The sequence below is a fragment of the Cyrtonyx montezumae genome, unplaced genomic scaffold (genome assembly GCF_038088225.1).
Source record: "Cyrtonyx montezumae isolate F1298 unplaced genomic scaffold, pur_monq_1.0 scaffold_17, whole genome shotgun sequence".
Taxonomy (NCBI): domain Eukaryota; kingdom Metazoa; phylum Chordata; class Aves; order Galliformes; family Odontophoridae; genus Cyrtonyx; species Cyrtonyx montezumae.
The window spans coordinates 29,978,544-29,995,140 of NW_027071903.1; the positions used below are offsets into that span (position 1 = coordinate 29,978,544).

The following is a 16,597-nucleotide window of genomic DNA, read 5'->3' on the forward strand; positions in this document are numbered from 1 at the left end:
GAGCTCATTCGCTCTTTTTCACTGGAGTCAATTAAAAGCAGAGTAGCTGGTGATTTAATACCTCCGGTGTCTGAGGAAGCCCCACATCCATACAGAGGTTGGCTCTGGCATTTTGCTGGCCTTTTAGACACGTTCTTGGAATGGATAAATGTTTTTTCCAGCCAGCCAATGTGGTCTCAGTTTCACCCATGTCTATACAGAGCACTGAAGTCCTGTGTCCTTGGCTTGTCTTCTTCCCCTGCACGTTAATTAATTACTGCCCAGCATCGTGCATCCTCCCTGCGTTATTCCCAGGGCAAGCTGTTCTCCATTCCCCATACACCTTCTCCCTTCACATAAACCCAAAGCACTTCAGCCTCTGAAGGGGGGCGAAGCTCCCATAAGTTGCAGTTGTATTTCCAGGAGCAGCAGATACCATTGCCATCAATTCCCTGCAACCAACGGGGAATTTTAAACGGGGTGAATCCCTCTTGTTCCAGTGCCACGCACTGGGTGTGGCTGCTGGAGGCTCCCCCTGAGTGAAGGCAGAGCCTGATTTGTTCGTCCCGTTACAGTTTCCCTCTTTCTTTCCACATCACGACCTCCTTATTTAATGTCATCGTCTGCTGTGCAAAACCATCAGCGCTGTTCGCAGCGGCGTGACCTACTTGATCATTATTTTTGCTGACTTCCTAACCGAAATCGCGAGCTTGGAGCCCACCCAAGCCATTCATGTTTCTCATCTGAACAACAAATCCAACCAAGCAGAAGAGAGCCTGGCTTTCACACTGTCAGCGCCCGCACATCTCACTTCCCCTCCTCGGCGTGCGCTGCACCGCCAGTGCCTGCATCTCACACGGGGAACCTTCTGCACACACCCACAGCCTCCTCCAGATGCTGCTGGGGAGTGGGCTCCAGTGCACGGATCCTGGCTCTCCTGCGTGTCCTTCCGTCCCTCCTGACATCCCCTGTCCAGAGCAAACGCTGTAGGATCCTCCTGCTCTCAAAGAGCGAGTGCCGTCAGTTCCCGGCAGTGTGGGGCAGGTGCTGCTCCTGCAGCGAGACATAAATTCCAGTTATCCTCTTCTGGGTCACTGGAGGAAGTGCAGAGCAGACACATGCACTCAGACGGGTGGATGCTTCCCAGGGCCTGTGGGTCCAGCCCCCTCCTCTGCCCACGCTGCTCCCTGCAGAGCTAGGGCCCTCCTGAGCTCACTGGGGTTTCCCACAGGGCTCTGCTAATGACTCAGTGCTCTAATTAAACTCCTGCCTAATTAGGCTCATCAGCCTGGATACGAAGATGCACCTGGCAGGAATCGGCCGTTTGGTGAAAGGAAGGCACAGGGATGGGCACTGGCAGCCACGTCCAGCAAAGGCTTCGTCTCTGGTCTCAGTATCTGTACTGCTCTTTATTTTTGCATGCGTAGATTAAAATAGTCAAAGCGACATCTTTTGGATCAGCACTTGAGTATTATCTTCCCCTTAATTGAAACGCGTTCCAACCCTAAACAAATCAACACCTTGCAGGGTTTAACATCCTTCTAACTAATTAACAAAACCCAGGTGCCTTCAATGGCAAAGCTAACTCATCCCTTTACCATTCAGGGGGTGACAGAAACCGCAGAGCTAAGAGGGTGTGCAGCCACCACCTGCCGGCTGTCCCGGTGCTAGCAGCCTGCCTGGGAGATGAAATGGCCGTGACACTTCCTCTTCTTGTTCAAGGATGAAAGAGAGTGGGTGGGAGAAAAAGAGCTGAGCATCGCTGCGACCCTTCAGCAGAAGGTACATCTTCAAAGAGGAGAAGATTAATGGGTCCAATGGGTGCATGGAGGAGCCCTGGTGATAAGAGTCATGCAAACCTTTGATTACAGGAAGGGCTGCACTTATTCCTTCACTCCCTTGTGCCACGAAGTCAACAGCAGGAATACCAGAGGGGTGGGAGGAAACCAGGCAGAAAACTCAGACTTAAAATCAAATTTATTTAGAGGAAAAATGACTTTACAAGAGGTTGATGCCGATAACTAAAAAGGAAGATAAATAAAAGCTCGTTACAAAACCTAATGGTTTCTGGCAAGTTACAGAAAAACTGAGGAATTTTACAGTCAATAACCTGCTCAACTTTTTACATAATTACAAATAAACATACAGCAATTAGGTTTTACCCTCTTTTTAAAAAAAAATTCCTTTTTAACTTTTTTTTTCCTTTTTTTTTCTTCTTTTTTTTTTTTAAACTTTCTTGGGTTCCACATGAAAATGCAAAGCATTATATTTTTCTCTTTTTTTTTTTTTCCCTAAGAAACAAACCAAAAGCAGAGGTATATCGGGTTGTTGTAATACACCTCCTGACGCTCCCGGAATTACTCAAGTGCATTCTGTATTAGTACAAAATAAACGCCAGGCTGAGCTTTAACCGTAGGCGAGCTGAACTGGACCTAACTTGTCTCCTTGAGTCACTGTTTGATATGGACAGAGAGAACAGTATAATACTTGAGAGCATGGAAACGATTGATACCTGTAGACGGCTTAAATACACACAAAGCTCAGAGCTGTATGCCAAGCAGTGACCGTCATCCTGCCCCACCGCCCCCCAAGCGAAGGAAGCAGAATATATTTGGGTAAGCATCAGTGTTCAATGAGACGTGTGTGGAAGGAAAGGCAGTGAGCCCCCAGAATGCGGGTGGGCCGCGAGCCAGCGCTGTGCTTCCCGTGACCCAGGAGCCAGAGGTGTCTCCAGTTCAGCTCGCCTATCTTTAAAGCTTTGCTGCATCGTCAGATCGAGAACTCATTGCTGATCGCTGCCCCTTCTGACGCAAGAGTTAGGAGCAGTAGGGGAGGGGGTTATTTTTTCTTTAAAAGGGTGCCTTAAATTATGCCCAATTCTCAAACCTGGCCAGCAGGCAGAGTAACTTCCGGAGTTTTGGTTAACGAGGAATGTTTTGTGGGATTTAAGCAGATGCTCTCTCCTGTGCCCCCTGCCCATTCCTCCCTTGCTCCGTGCCTGACACCCTACACAGCCTCCTTGGTGTCCCTGATGAACCTCTCCAGACCCGGTGGCAACGGGCAGGACTGGGTTTTGAGATCTCCTAATGCAGCAAGGCAGGTGCAAAGACTTCAGGCCCTGCAGATGCTCTTGCCTTTGGAAGGCCATACAAACCTGCTCAGGCTCATGGCACTGAGGAAGAGGAGGAGGAGGGTGGTGGCGTGGGGCCATCAGAAGCCAACTGCTCCACTCCTGGTGCCTGCACCTAAGTGCCATGGTGCGAGGCCAGGGGGCTTCGTGGGCAAATGACTGCTGGGCTCTCCCACGGGGAACGGGCTCACCCTGCCTGCACTGGGACCGCAGTCACATTCACACCCACTTTGGTCTAATACCGATACACAACGCGTGGCCCTTCGTCCCCTCCCAGAACAAGGGCAGGCTGGTGCTGGGAACACTGCTCTGTGCAGCTTGGCCGTGCTGGGCATGCAGAGGGGAAAGCAATTACACAGCTGATTGTCTCCATGTAACCGAACTTGAAAGTGACACAACCAGTTCCATTAAAGTGCTTTAAGGCATCACACTGACAGGAAGTTACACGCCGAGATGATCACATCATTGGAAAGAAACTAAGGCAAACCCCACACACGTGCACCGAGTCCTGCACCTACAGCTCCCAGGCTCTCCTGGTGCTCCTGGCTCACACTGACCACCTCTGTACATCATCTGAGACAATGCCAAGCTGTGCCCCACGAACCCCACACAGGATGAGGAGGTTTGGGTTCCCTGAGGGGGATCAAGGCTCTGGGAACCAAACCCAGCTTCGGGTTGGGCTGAAGGAGAAAGATGCTCTCAGCACCTGCCAGGTCTGGAACTGAAGCAAACGTGGTTTTAAAGATGGGAAAAAAGGTGCTGTAAAAGTGGGACTGTAAGTCTGGCAGACAACCTTAGGCAACCTGCAGGGATCAGAGAGGAAATCAGACTCTGGGAACCTATGCCAAGCATTTCCAAAGAAAACCTGAGAGGGGAAAAAACAAAAGGCTGAAGAGGTAAAAACAAGTTCTCACCTTCCTAAAGGTAACAGAAGGAAGAAGCAGTGTGGGAGTAAAGGCTTCACTCCAAATAAAGTGAGTCATGTAGCAGTGCACATCCTCCAGGGACAGAGGCCTGCCCACCGGGATGTCAGACACAAACAGCTTTGATGTGCACTATTTCCCTTCAGGACAGTTCTGATTCAAACCCACAGCACCTTTGACAACCAGACCTTCAGAGATGACAGCTATTTTCTGCGAGGGCCCTGGGTGCTCGCTTGGGATTGCACAGCTCAGAAGAGGGATTGAAACCAGGCAGACTCAGCCCTGCTGCCCTGGGTCTCCCTGCTGAGGCTCTTCTCAGAGCTACAAGATGCTCTCCTGCTTTGTGACTTCAAGCAGTGCTGGGGAAAACACACCGGGATGAGAAGAAAAGCTCAGACTGGCAAAGGCTATTACAGACTCCAGGGAATGCTCAGATCAGTTCAGCTGTTGAATGGGCACTCTTCTTGTTGAGAAGATAACACCAACACTTCCAGCCAAGAGGAGCTGCCCAGATCCGCCCGGACATCAACCCAGGCCCTCGCAGCACTGCAGGACCTTGTGCTTTGCTCTCCCTTTGCCTCCAAGAAGCATGAGAAAACCTAAGGAAAATATTTAACCAACAAGAAGAGCTGGTAGGAGGACTCTTGCCTGAAGTCACTGATTCCCTTCCCAGACTTCTCTGGCCCAAAGATGGTCTGCCCTACAGAAAGCTCTCAGTTGAAATCGTGTCATGCTGGGCATGGTACTGCCCAAAGCCTGGTTGGGTAGGAACCAGGGAGATCAGAACGCCGGGCTTACCAATGTCTTGGTAAGAAAATCAAAACAAAATGGGAAAAAAAAAGAAAAAAAAAAAGGGAAGGAAAAAACCAAGCCACCCCCAAACCAAAGCAAAATAAAAAAATAAAACCAAGTAAACTTCTTTTAAAAAAAGAACTCTTTCAAATAAACAGAAAGATAAATAATTCTGCAAGCCCTGCTTGCAATTAAGAACGAGCACCAAATATAACATTAAAAAATAAAAAAAAAAGCAAAATAAAATTAAATCTCAACCGCTTTTCCTTTCTTCCTTTGCTTTTTCTTTTCTTCTTCTTTTTTTTTCCTTTGCATTTTAGTAGTTGAGAGAGCTTCCCAGCAGGCAGGCAGCTCAGGGCTCCTGCAGCACGCACCGCCGGGGCATCCCCACCTGCAGTGCTGCTGCGTGTTCCCAGCTCGGGAGAAGCGAAATCAAACAGCAGTGCAACTAAAGAACGGTTGTGTCGTGTGGTTTTGGGTTTGGTTGGGGTTTTTTTGTTCATTAAAGCAGAAGTGGTAGGGAAGGAAATGCACTTGGCAGCATCGGAGCAGACCTTTGAGTTACTTTGGAGCTGATAAAGTCCTGTCACCATTCAGAGATCCGCTCGGCCAACTGACCTCAGAGGGTCTGAGGCAGGGAACAGAAGTGGCTTGCTGCATTCCTCTTCCATGCTGTACTCCACAGCTGTACGAACAGCTGTCATACGCTGCTGCAGTGGCAGTGCTAGGCCAACAATGGGCCTTGATGATGCCAGAGGTCTTCCAAGTGAAATCATTCCACGATTCTGCAGTGAGAGCCATCTTCAGACCTTCCCCTTCTGCTGAGGGTGGCAGAGCCGTGGACGCGCTCACACGGAGAACAGGCACGTGGCACGTCGGCCTCTGGGCCTGCTGCACAGCGCCGTTGTCCATGCAATACCTTCTCCTCCCAGAGTTCACTCTGCTCTGACCTATCTCACCAACGTGCTCTGAAATCACTGTTGCTCTGCCTTAAGAAACAAGCTGGAGAAGCTGGCAAAATCCAGAGCAACAGAAGCCTAGCGGTAACGCAAAGAGTGGAGGAAAGAAAACACAAATAACAGAACCAAGGTCCCTCAAAGCACATTTCCAGTCACCTCTCCTCTAAGCCATCAGGCTTTGTCTGAAGGATGTCAAAGAACGGAGAAACAGATCCCGGCAAAACAAATCTTTATGCAAAGAGTGAGCTGTAGCTCCAAGAGAGTGCTCAAGAAAAGCTGCTTGGCATTATTCCTACTTGACGACCTTCTGCCCTGGCTTCCTCGGGCTGCCTTCCAAGCCTCCCCAGTTTCTCTTTTCTCCATCACTTTAAATATACCCAAATTCTGCTTGATTCTGGAAGAAGTCTGACACACAACTCCTCTGCCCCACATAAATCTTTTAGAAGTATTTTCAATCTTATTTCTGAACACTGTTACTCTTCCCTGCCGTGCAGTACCTTGCTGAAACCCAGCACCCATGCCACGAGCACCAAGGGGCGTGCAAGCAGGCGTGTGACAGCCGGGGCAGTGCGGGCAAGGTATGTGACACCTACACACACCCTGAAAGTCATCAGGTGTCACCTATCCCCGCGGGCTGAGGCTGCACAGACCTCAGCATATCCCAGCAGATACACAGACACAGAGATGGGTATGTGCAGTATATCTATATATGCCAGTGTGTACGCACCATTTGTAGAGTCCTAATCTTTTTCTGAATGCTTGGTTTTGGTTACCTTCCCCAGAAAAGGGGAATACGAAGGCACAGACCCCTTAAGGCTATGTTCTCTCATCCCTTAGCAGTACGTGCAGACTGCAAACATCCGTCCCAACCGACTTGAATCCAGGTTTGCACAGGGAGATGGTACAATTGCTGTGCAGGAAGCCTCTGCGGTGACCATTCACGCAAACCCAAGGAAAGAGGCTCTTTCCCACCACTTTATAAACATTCAGAACATTTTAATGAAAACCTCCAGATGCTTGTCGGGTGCAGGCACCAACACTGTGCTGTGGATCGGGCTCGAAGACGTCCTCTGTACGAACACTGAGAGTGACCAATGGAGCTGTCCCCACTCAGCAAAAGATCTCCTCACCCTCTGCAGGTGCTTCCAATGAATGAGAATCTGAGGGAAAAAGAAACAAGTGGGAATCACTATGGGAATACAGCAATATAGCAAGCAGAGTGGGACTCCCTTCAGACCATGTGGGAACCCTGTTCTCTGCCCAGTCCTTTGGGGACCTTGAAAGATGTCCAGTTCCCAGTGAGCTCACTGAACCTAAAAACACATCTGTGACCTCCCGACACTCACCGGATTCCTGGGAGCGATGCCCCCTGCCTTTTTTCTTCTTTTCCTTCTTTTCCTTTGGCTTGGATAAACCGAAGAGGCGGGCAGGCATCTGGGGCTGCTCCTCAGCTGCCTTGTTAGTCAGGTTTGTCATGCTAAGCAAATGGGAAGTGCTCTTCTCTTTGTTTGTCCTTGAAAGATTGTTCCTTTTGGGGGAGACAGACAGCTCTGCCTCAGAGTGCCCTTGCTTAGGGCACGAGGGGCTCTTCTGCTTGGAAGTGCCTTCGAAGCTCGACTGGGTGCAAACCCTCGCAAGTTTCTCGTGTTGATTTGACACCTATAAAAGAAAAGGAAAGAAACAAGCGTGAAACTTGCTGGTGCACCGAAGACAGTAGTGCGGAGTCTGAAGACCACTCACAGAGAACACCAGCCCCATCACAGAGCCATCCAGGCAAGGCCCTTTCTAAGACAGGTGATGCATACAGAGTAACGCTCCAGTACATTTTACTCCCACATGTAACATCAACAAGCCAAGGGCAAACCTTCTCTAAGATCTCCATACCACGACTCAGCCAGTGCTGCTGGCACACACGGGTGGTGGCAGCAGGCCAAGGGGAGCGTGCCTCTCCGGGCAGCAGGCAGCACCAGCCAGGCATGTGGCAAAGGAAGCCTTCCCAAGAGAAAGATGAAAGCAAAACATTGCCCTGATTTTTCTAACATCTGTCTCGAGGTGTAATTGAACCCTTGCATTCAAAGGGAAGATCAAAAACAGTTCAACAGAGCCTCGCCAAGCCCTCTATTAATAGCTCTGAAGTGTCAGTGAGATGCCTGCACGAGAAGGTGCTTCCTCCCCTTGATCCTGAGCCCTCAGTTACCCTACCTCTCAGCCTCTCCCATGGCACCCGTGCCCCAGCACACTGATGGATGCTGAGGAAGCTGTGCTGTGTGCTCCTGGCCTGACCAGGGCTGGGACTGGGAGGGAGCAGGCACTCCCCGGGTGATTAGCTTTACTGAGCTTGCAGCTGAGCTCTGCAATTAGTCCATTCAGGCACCCAAAATAATTTCAGTTCCGCAATCCAGCATTTACAAGCTAATTTTGTTCCAGCTCTAAGCAAATTGCATTTGAAATCAGGGAGTTATAAACAAACAAACACTCAGCAGCCAGCTTAAGGTTCAAACTCAGCCCATGTTTTGCAAACTGAAGTGTGCTCTTCCCAGCGTGCTAAAAAATGTCCAGCACAGAACAGGATCTGTGTTTTACTTTTTAGCTCTGGACAGTCCTACACCAGAAGCTTCTCACACCAGAGTAAGTGACCTTTGGGCCACATCCAGACTGCAGATGTCTGGCCTCTTTAGGACAGAGACAGTGTCCTTCTCTGCTAGATAACACTTGTGGAGGAATACATAAGCTCACAATCCACAAAAAGGAAGGCCTTTACAGGGCCATCCTAAGCCAAAAAGTGCAAGTGAGTAGCAACATTTGGGCTGTTTCTGAGAACAAATCTTCACCCCCCTCAGTGCTTCACAAAGCCAAACCTGCGTGGGGTGAATGTGAAAGGCAACCCTTCAGACATCTCAGCACATCCTCCCCACGTGTCTCTGCCAAACAGAGGCGCCAGGAAGCAAGCAGAGCTCAGCAGCAATACTTCAGTGGCTTTTGAGGTGTAAGGAAAGAGCCAGCTTTAAGTATCAGGCCTCGCATAGCTGGGGCTGGGCTGGGGCCGGGCAGTTGGTGCCACAGGGGAAGGCAGCTGGCTGGGAGCTCCCAGCAGAGCACAGCCCCCTGTGGCAGCATTTACCTGTTTGTCATCATGCTCCAACCACATTTGAGATTGTCGCTCCATGTCCTTGAATTGCTCCCACTCCTTATCCAGCTGCTTCTGCTTAATGAGAAGCTTCTCCATTTCAGACTGGTAGGAGGTTTTCAACTGCTGCAGCTCCTCCTGCCTGCACTCCAGCTCCTGCCACCCTTTCTGGATCTCCTCCTCCCTCTTGGCCAGTGTGACTTCCAGCTCTGACAGCTTCTTCTCCCTCGCCTCGCGCTCCTTCTCTGCCCTCCGCTTCTCCTCCTGGTACTGGGCCTGCTGCTTCTTCAAGTTGGCGAGCTCCTGGCGCTGCTTCTCCAGGTTGCGCTGCTTCTCCTGCTCCAGCAGCGATGGCGGGCGGGAGAAGCCTCGGGACAGAGCCCTCTCACTCAAGGCCAACCTCTGGCTCTCGATGTAGGTGTCCTGCTGGAGGACAACTCCCTGCGAGGGAAGGAGGGAGACGTCACCACAGGGCCCTCACCACAGCGAGCAGCTCCTGTATCTGAGCAGCTCAAGGCGTCACTGAACTGCATCGTTTCCTTCCACGTTCAGCACGCAGCTGAGGACACCGCAGTGGCAGCTCTGCTGGTCCAGGTCTAAACCTCCAGCTGGAGTTTCCTAAATGGAAGCAGTGGGCCAGGCAGCAGCTGATTACTGCTGCTGTGCTGGGAGGCTGAATGCAAGGCTGCCACAGGGCATTGGGCCACGCAGGGGTGCGGAAGGGTTTCTGGACTGTGTCCAGGCACAGGGCACCCAACACAAGGAAGACATGGAGCAGTCAGAGCAGGTCTAGAAGAGGCCACAAAACATGCTCAGAGGGATGGAGCACCTCTCCTATAAGGAAAAGCTGAGGGAGCTGAGCCTGTTCGGCCTAGAAAGAGGGCTCCAGGCAGAGCTCACTGCATGGTTCAGGCAAGCAGCATGCAGAAGTAGAATAAGAGGGCAACATACCTGCAGTGCATTAAGAAGCTTACGGAGGCTGGTAACACTTTGGAGGACCTGCTGCAAGAAAACAGCATACTGCTATTAGACTCCACTTGGTGCCAGGGCACGAAAAAAGCACCTTCCTTTTCCACTGTGATCCTCTGCTGAGTCCAAGTTGCACGGCCAACCCTCTACACCCTCTTTTTTCTCACTCACCTGCAGCAATTCTCCCATTCCCTGGTATCCCTCCCTTAGACACCTCCCAGGGGTGCCTGGTGTTACTGTCCTCACTGCCATCAGCAGAGTGGGGACCCACTGAACAATCCATCCACAGCCATGGAGGCAAAGAAAACGAATATGTAATATTTGCCCTCTTTCACCCTGGCTGATCTGTCCAAGTCCTCTTTGTCATTTCATAGGAAAACTGCAGTGCAGCAGAAACATAAATACAGCAGGTACATTCATGAAGGTTCCCAGAAAACAGATACATGCAAACACTTGGTGCAACACCACACGGCCAAGAGCAAGCCACTTAGGAGTGATGTCCTAGCCCAAAATGTATGTTTAGTCCAGCTAAAAAATTCTCTGAATCTCATATATTCACCTACCAAAGAAGAAGAAAAAAAACCACAGAATAAGAAGAAAAAAACACAGTGGAGTTTGCAATGTTGGTGAGATAGCCAGTGTTAAGAGAGCAGCTTCTCACTGTGCCTTTAACGCTAATTGGAGTTATGAATGTGTATCAAAGGGAGAATAGAAATCTAATTGCCCCAAATCACTGCACCTGCAACATAAAATTAAACTCCCTCTGTCTGCAGATGCACAATATATACAGTCCTGCACATCCTAGTGGTAATTAACCCCTGATGCCTATAATCAGCACATATCATCCCGCTGGCAAGCAGATGACAATTAGCAAATTCCCTGTCTGAACATCCAAGGTTAAACAAATAAACGACATAGTGGGTTCAGCTGAATCTATTTAAAAGCCTACATGTGCTCCAGCTACAGCAATGTATTTTCTTCTACATTATCACCTATTGAGACAAATTCACTTATCATTACAACGAAGAAAACAGCAACAAGATCGATTCTTACCTCGCTGTTCCTTTTCAGTATGAGCATCAGGTTAGCACTTCCAGCCTATGAAAAGAACACACTTAATATGAGGACAAATGAGAAATCACAACAAATGTGTTCTGAAGCTGAACTAAGGACAGACACATTAACCCCCCTCCCCCCCACATTCAATTCTGGGATGATTCATGTATATTTTCAGGCACCAAATCACATTTAATTAGGTATCCTTTGGAGTTACGTGATGAATCGATCCACAGCAAGAAGAGGTGCAAGGTTCTGTGTGACCTTGTCATGTCAGTAACGATGTACAATTAAACACATGCTTCAGCTGATCTGCAGACAGATGGCACAACCTCTGCCACAAAGGAATACTACTCATCTGAAATGGTTCTCAAGTCAGGATTTTAGCTACAGCAGTGTTTTGGACTCCATACTTCCAATTTTTCTTTAAATTATTAGGATCCATCTTGCCAACAAATTCAGGCCTTTTTCAAGACTTGAATCATCATCACTCCCCTGAACTTAGAGCAGTACCACAGATAAACCATGCAATACCTTCTTTAAAACACCATCTGATTCAGTTCTCCGTAGGTCCTGAGCATCATCTCCTTCATCCTTTGTTCCACCTAAAGCAAGAAGGCAGCATTGGCATTGCTTATTCAGCATCTTAAGCCACAGATGAACTCTCTAGTGTCTGAGAAATTTCATATGGACAACTGAGATGTGTCACAGAGCTCTTCAGACTTTAACCAAATGTGTTTGCTTCCTTCATGCACTGAACGTGTGAATTCAGATGAAGATTGACTTTGTTTTCAAACAGCGTCCTGATAAATCTGACATACACCTTTAACTTGTGTTCTGTCTAGCCCTCGAAATGCTTTCTGCACAAGAATTCCCCACACTGGCTAAGAAGTCATGAGGCAGAACAAAAGCAGATGGAAAAAAATAACAGTATAATCTCAGAGTGCATTGTTGCAGTTACAGTTTCAATGCTTCTCTGTCCAAATGCAATTCACAGCTGGGTTAGATTGCTGTGCAATACTGCTGTGTGATTTTATGCTAACAAGTCCTCAGTAGTCATCAGAAATCTCCATCTCTGAAGGGACACTGCCCATCTCTGTCTAGCTTCTCCCTGCACAGCTCCTATCATGGCCTCGTGGGGCCAGGAGGGCTGCAGCCATCGTGGATCTCTCCTCCCACCACCTTTCCAAGGCAGACTTTGCTACTAAGGGCTGACCCTCACCCTCCTAACAGACCTGTTTTTGCTACAGTTCACCACGGGACCTTCCACAGCTGAACAAACAAGCCATGCTTTATTTTCCTAACATCTCCCAAGACTCTAAAACTACTGAACTGCAGTCTAATTCAAAAGAGGGTGTTTTTAGGGGAAATAAAAATAAAATCACAAAACAAACAAAAAAAAAACCAAGCAACAGAGAGCATGGTGGGGGGAGAGAGCTGGGCAGTGAACAGCCTGAGGTTGTCTCATTCATTCATCACTACAACAAAAAGAGGCCCAGCTCTCAACAACCAACCCCCTCCAGCCCTCAGCGTGAATACATTTGTCACGATGATGACAAGGCCTGTTGAGAGCTTTGCAGCTCTCCAATAGCCGGGAAAATCTCTACATAGTTCTCATGTCTGACTGTCTGGAGCTAACACTGCTCCTTTAATGCAGAAGGTCAGACGAGGTCCCACATCCCAGTGCTGAGACAGACACTAACGCAGCAAAACTGGCTGTATTGGGAGCATGAGAGAGACCACAGAGAAAGGAATTTGAGGACGGGGAAGTTTCTGATGACTAGGGGAAAGAAAGAGAGCACTGGGAAGCAGCCAACTGTGCAGCTAAAATGAATATTCACTCATTTGCTTGGGAGAGACTTAATTGCAGGAATAAGACATGCGGGTGTATGTGGAACACAAACGCAGAGAGTATAGACAGAGGAAGGTGCTTGATACAGCAGTATCAGCATCCATTCACAAAGGCAACAGCAGCAGTCTCCTGTTGGAAGGTAACTGAAGGATGAAGAACAGAACTGCAGTAAGAATAACGTGAAGAAGGTACTTTGTAATGAAGCCAAATGCTTGTGAGCAGCATGGAAGTAAAGCAGGAAAGACGACTTAGAGAGAAAATAGATGGGAGTGAAGAGTTCAGATGTTTAATCTTCACAAAGCCAGCAGTTCTCAACTACCATTTCACCTGTATCCTTTTTCTTAATCTGATATTTAATCTATCTACTAGCATTGCAGAAGAGTAGAGAAAACCAACCAGACCATCTGCTGGAGTCCTTCAGAAGCAACAGGACAGGATGACATTAAACATCATTAAGAAATGCTGCTGTGGGAACGTGTAGCTACATACCCTTGGAGGCGTTCATCTGGTGACTGTCAAATCCTCCAAAAGTTTCTGCCCTTTTAGGAAGAGAGATGGGGCCAACTCCTCCTTCTTCGTCAATGGCAGCACCACTGAGCTGCTGCACGAGGGTGCTGTCCAGGTTGCTGTTGATCAGGTCTTGCAGCAGTTCCACTGAGAAGATAAAATCAGCAGTCTCTCTGTTACAGACCACCTCAGGCTTCTGAGCTATTTCCATCTCTATCTTCATATGTTTTCCTACACTAAGAAAACCTGTATCTACAATGACATGAGCAACATGTGCCTTCCCTACAAAAACTCACAACAGCATTTAATAATTTTCTCTCTTTCCAAAAAACACACTGTAAAGTTGCATGAGTTTTCATCCAACCCTGCATTTGCCAACAGACTGCTTGTTCCTTGCAGGGACTCTGAATGCTGGCAGGAATTAGAGTCCCCTCAAACCTTGCTGAGCCCAAAGCACAGTGAAAGACATCACAGTCCATATTTCAGACAAGGGTGAAAACGTGGGCTATCCCTGACCTCAGCTCAGATTCAATGCAAGGTTGTTCTCTGTGTTTAGACATCCTTGTGCCTTCCTTCAACAGCTATCAATATCTGCTTCCTCTCATGAGCCTCACTACCTGTCCCTGACACAGCACCATGAGCAGCAGTATCTCTTATCTATGCTGACATTCATTCACTGGGAACAAACAGGCTTCCCCTGTAAACACTGTGCTTGAGAACCAAGGGATTCACTGAAGGTGAGAGTGCTGTTTAGTGCCACGCTGACGTTGCTCACCTTCATTTATTGCAGTTTTCAAAAGGGCCTCTCCTTTTGGTGCTTCCTCAGTGTTGGCTCTGAAGAGCAGTCTGGAACCCGGCACGTCCTCTTGCATAGAGGAGTCTGCCATGTCACTGAAGATTTTGGCCTTTTCCTCCATCAAGAGGAAGATCTGCCTGTCCTTCTGCTGAAGTTGTTCTGTGGGGGTGAGCAGAAAAAAAAGGAATGAAGACTGAAAAGAAAAGCTTTGGGAAGGAAGGAGAGCAATTTTTGAGATATTGGCCCCATCTAGTGGAACGTGGTGACACAGCTCTGCCCCTTGCAATCCTGCACAGTGACAACATGCAGCAGGCACAAAGCACCGAGCCACGAGCAAGGGGAGGTGCAAACCAGGACTGCAACTCTGCTGGGTGCAGGATCCTCTGAAAGAGTTCAACTAAGCACATACAAAGGGTCACAAAACCCAATGCAACAAGTGGTGTAAACGTCTCAATTTTTTTTTCAAGCTCTGCCCTTCTGTCCTGGGCAGCTCCTCACCTTTCAGCGCTCTGATCCGTGTGTCTGACAGTTTCTTTTCAAATTCAGACTCACAAGGGACTCCTTCGTCCTCATCCTTATCCCTGCACAAGAGAGACACATCTCCATGACTATCAGAACAGGATCCCGTGCATTGCTCACCCTTCCAGAACAGCTTGGTAGCTTACATGGTACTTATTGTGTCTTGAATGATCTGTATCCAACCGTTTCGCTCTTCTTTGGAGCTGGCATGCACTTCCACCATTTCAGGATCTTTCGCAACCATACTGATCAGGAACAAACCCTTCTCTTCATGAGCCACTTCCCGTACAATCAGCTTCTTCAGAGAGATCACAGTGGATCTCTGGTCCTTCAGATGGAAAGAAATGGGTGAGGAGGGGCAAAAGAACCTGGAAATGAACTAGCACTCAAAAGGTCCCACTACCAATACAGCTAACACTCAGGATGTAAGTATTTTTTGAAGCTACTGGCTAGTTAGAAAGTAAAGCATTTTGCTGTGGTCACAAAACAGAGAAGAGCTTGCTTTCTTCCATCACTCCTGGAGGAAAAGCAATTTCACTCTGGTTCATTTCAACAGGGAAGTAATTTAAAATGGAGGTGGTGGTTTTGAAAACTCTACCACGTTTTGCCCTATGCCCAGCAGACCTTTGATCTCATCTCCTCCTGCCCACACTCTTGAATCTGTCATGAATATTACAGCCCCTTACACGTAGTGGAGCTTGCTAACAGCTGCTTCACATATATTATCTTCACAGTCTCACCCTAGGATGGAATAACATCTTATTTTCAAATCCCACAAAACCCTGCCTGCTCTCAGAAGCTCACAGTGGGCTCCTGAGATGGACAAGACTTGTACATAAGAGGGTGCTCACTGTGTGCTATGGTCTCTGTGTAATCAACCTGCCTGAGTTAAAATATCCCACTGCTGCCGTGTGGGTGCCTTTGTACATTTTCCAGGATGCTACACTTGGCTGACTTGGCAGCAATCACTAGCAGGACTTCTGTGCAATTCAGCTCTTTCTGTATAGAGCCCTGATGGAACTGGAATAGTGGATTATCAACTTTCAAAATATTCCGAGGGATGAAAGGACACATGGTTTAGCCAGTCTGAACCGTGTCTACAAGTCCAAACAGACCTAGCTAGGTACCAGACTTTCTGTAGAAGGTCAGTGTGCCTTGACATTTAGGAGACTGCACTGCAGGAAAACGAAGTTGTTTAGCAGGCAGCAGTTGGCTCCACTGCATAACACATACCAAGGGACCCTCATGCAGAAAAGCAAAAGAAAAGAAAAGGTTGAAGCCTTACCAGTGAGGCAAAGACATACTTCTGGTCCTTCTCCTGAAGGAATATGAGAATGTCAGAGAGGAGCACAGCCTGGACTTCTGCAACAAAAAAATACACCGGTGCTGTATTATCACGCAGCACACTCCTAAGCAGATTCATCTTTTAATATCACTGGACACAGGGGAGCACGAGGGCTGGTCTGGGATCAGCCTGCAGTGCTGCTCAACTCCTGGTCAGCTGCTGGAAGGGCTGTGCAGTGCAGAGCTGCCTTGGGAACCTCCCTGGGAGGGAGGGCTGCTCTCCAGCCATGAGTTGTCCACAGGTAGGAGATGGCATAGCAGCCAAAGCTGGAGACACTGAACAGAACTGTTTTTTCAAGCAATCAATATTTTAGCCTGTGAGCAAAGTATCAGCACAGAAAGTTTGGGGTTTTATGTCTTGCTCAATGAGTAGTTTGGGGAGTGTAAATTATTGTGCAACAGCAACATCTGTCAGCTGCAGTTTCTTTCCAGGAAATAGTGACTTCAGGAGCCACCACTAACTCTGCCAGCAGACAAGTAAAACTCCTGCTAACTCCAAGGGGAGCTGACAGAGCCCAGCATCAGATGCAGGACATTTCCTTCATGGGGGAAGGAAGCACGGCACTGAGCAAACAGAGGATTTTAAATCAGAATACAAACATTTCCCAAAGTACACGTACAGCCTTCCAAGTCTCCTAACTGAC

The 16,597-nt window shown here is 48.4% G+C and overlaps 1 protein-coding gene across 3 annotated transcripts in view; it reads right to left on the reverse strand.

The window, feature by feature from the left end:
* Positions 1-6,430: 6,430 nt before the first annotated feature.
* Positions 6,431-16,597, reverse strand: part of AKAP13 (A-kinase anchoring protein 13) — an 81,534-nt gene continuing 71,367 nt past the window's right edge. For all 3 annotated transcript variants that reach the window (XM_065734005.1, XM_065734006.1, XM_065734007.1), the window contains 11 exons: positions 15,895-15,971; positions 14,756-14,937; positions 14,589-14,671; positions 14,070-14,249; positions 13,277-13,441; positions 11,470-11,540; positions 10,933-10,977; positions 9,862-9,912; positions 8,905-9,351; positions 7,130-7,442; positions 6,431-6,943 (listed from right to left, as the gene is read on the reverse strand). In XM_065734005.1, coding sequence (XP_065590077.1) covers positions 6,894-6,943; positions 7,130-7,442; positions 8,905-9,351; positions 9,862-9,912; positions 10,933-10,977; positions 11,470-11,540; positions 13,277-13,441; positions 14,070-14,249; positions 14,589-14,671; positions 14,756-14,937; positions 15,895-15,971 — 1,664 coding nt within the window. In that variant the 3' untranslated portion in view covers positions 6,431-6,893. The remainder of the gene's footprint in view (positions 6,944-7,129; positions 7,443-8,904; positions 9,352-9,861; positions 9,913-10,932; positions 10,978-11,469; positions 11,541-13,276; positions 13,442-14,069; positions 14,250-14,588; positions 14,672-14,755; positions 14,938-15,894; positions 15,972-16,597) is intronic.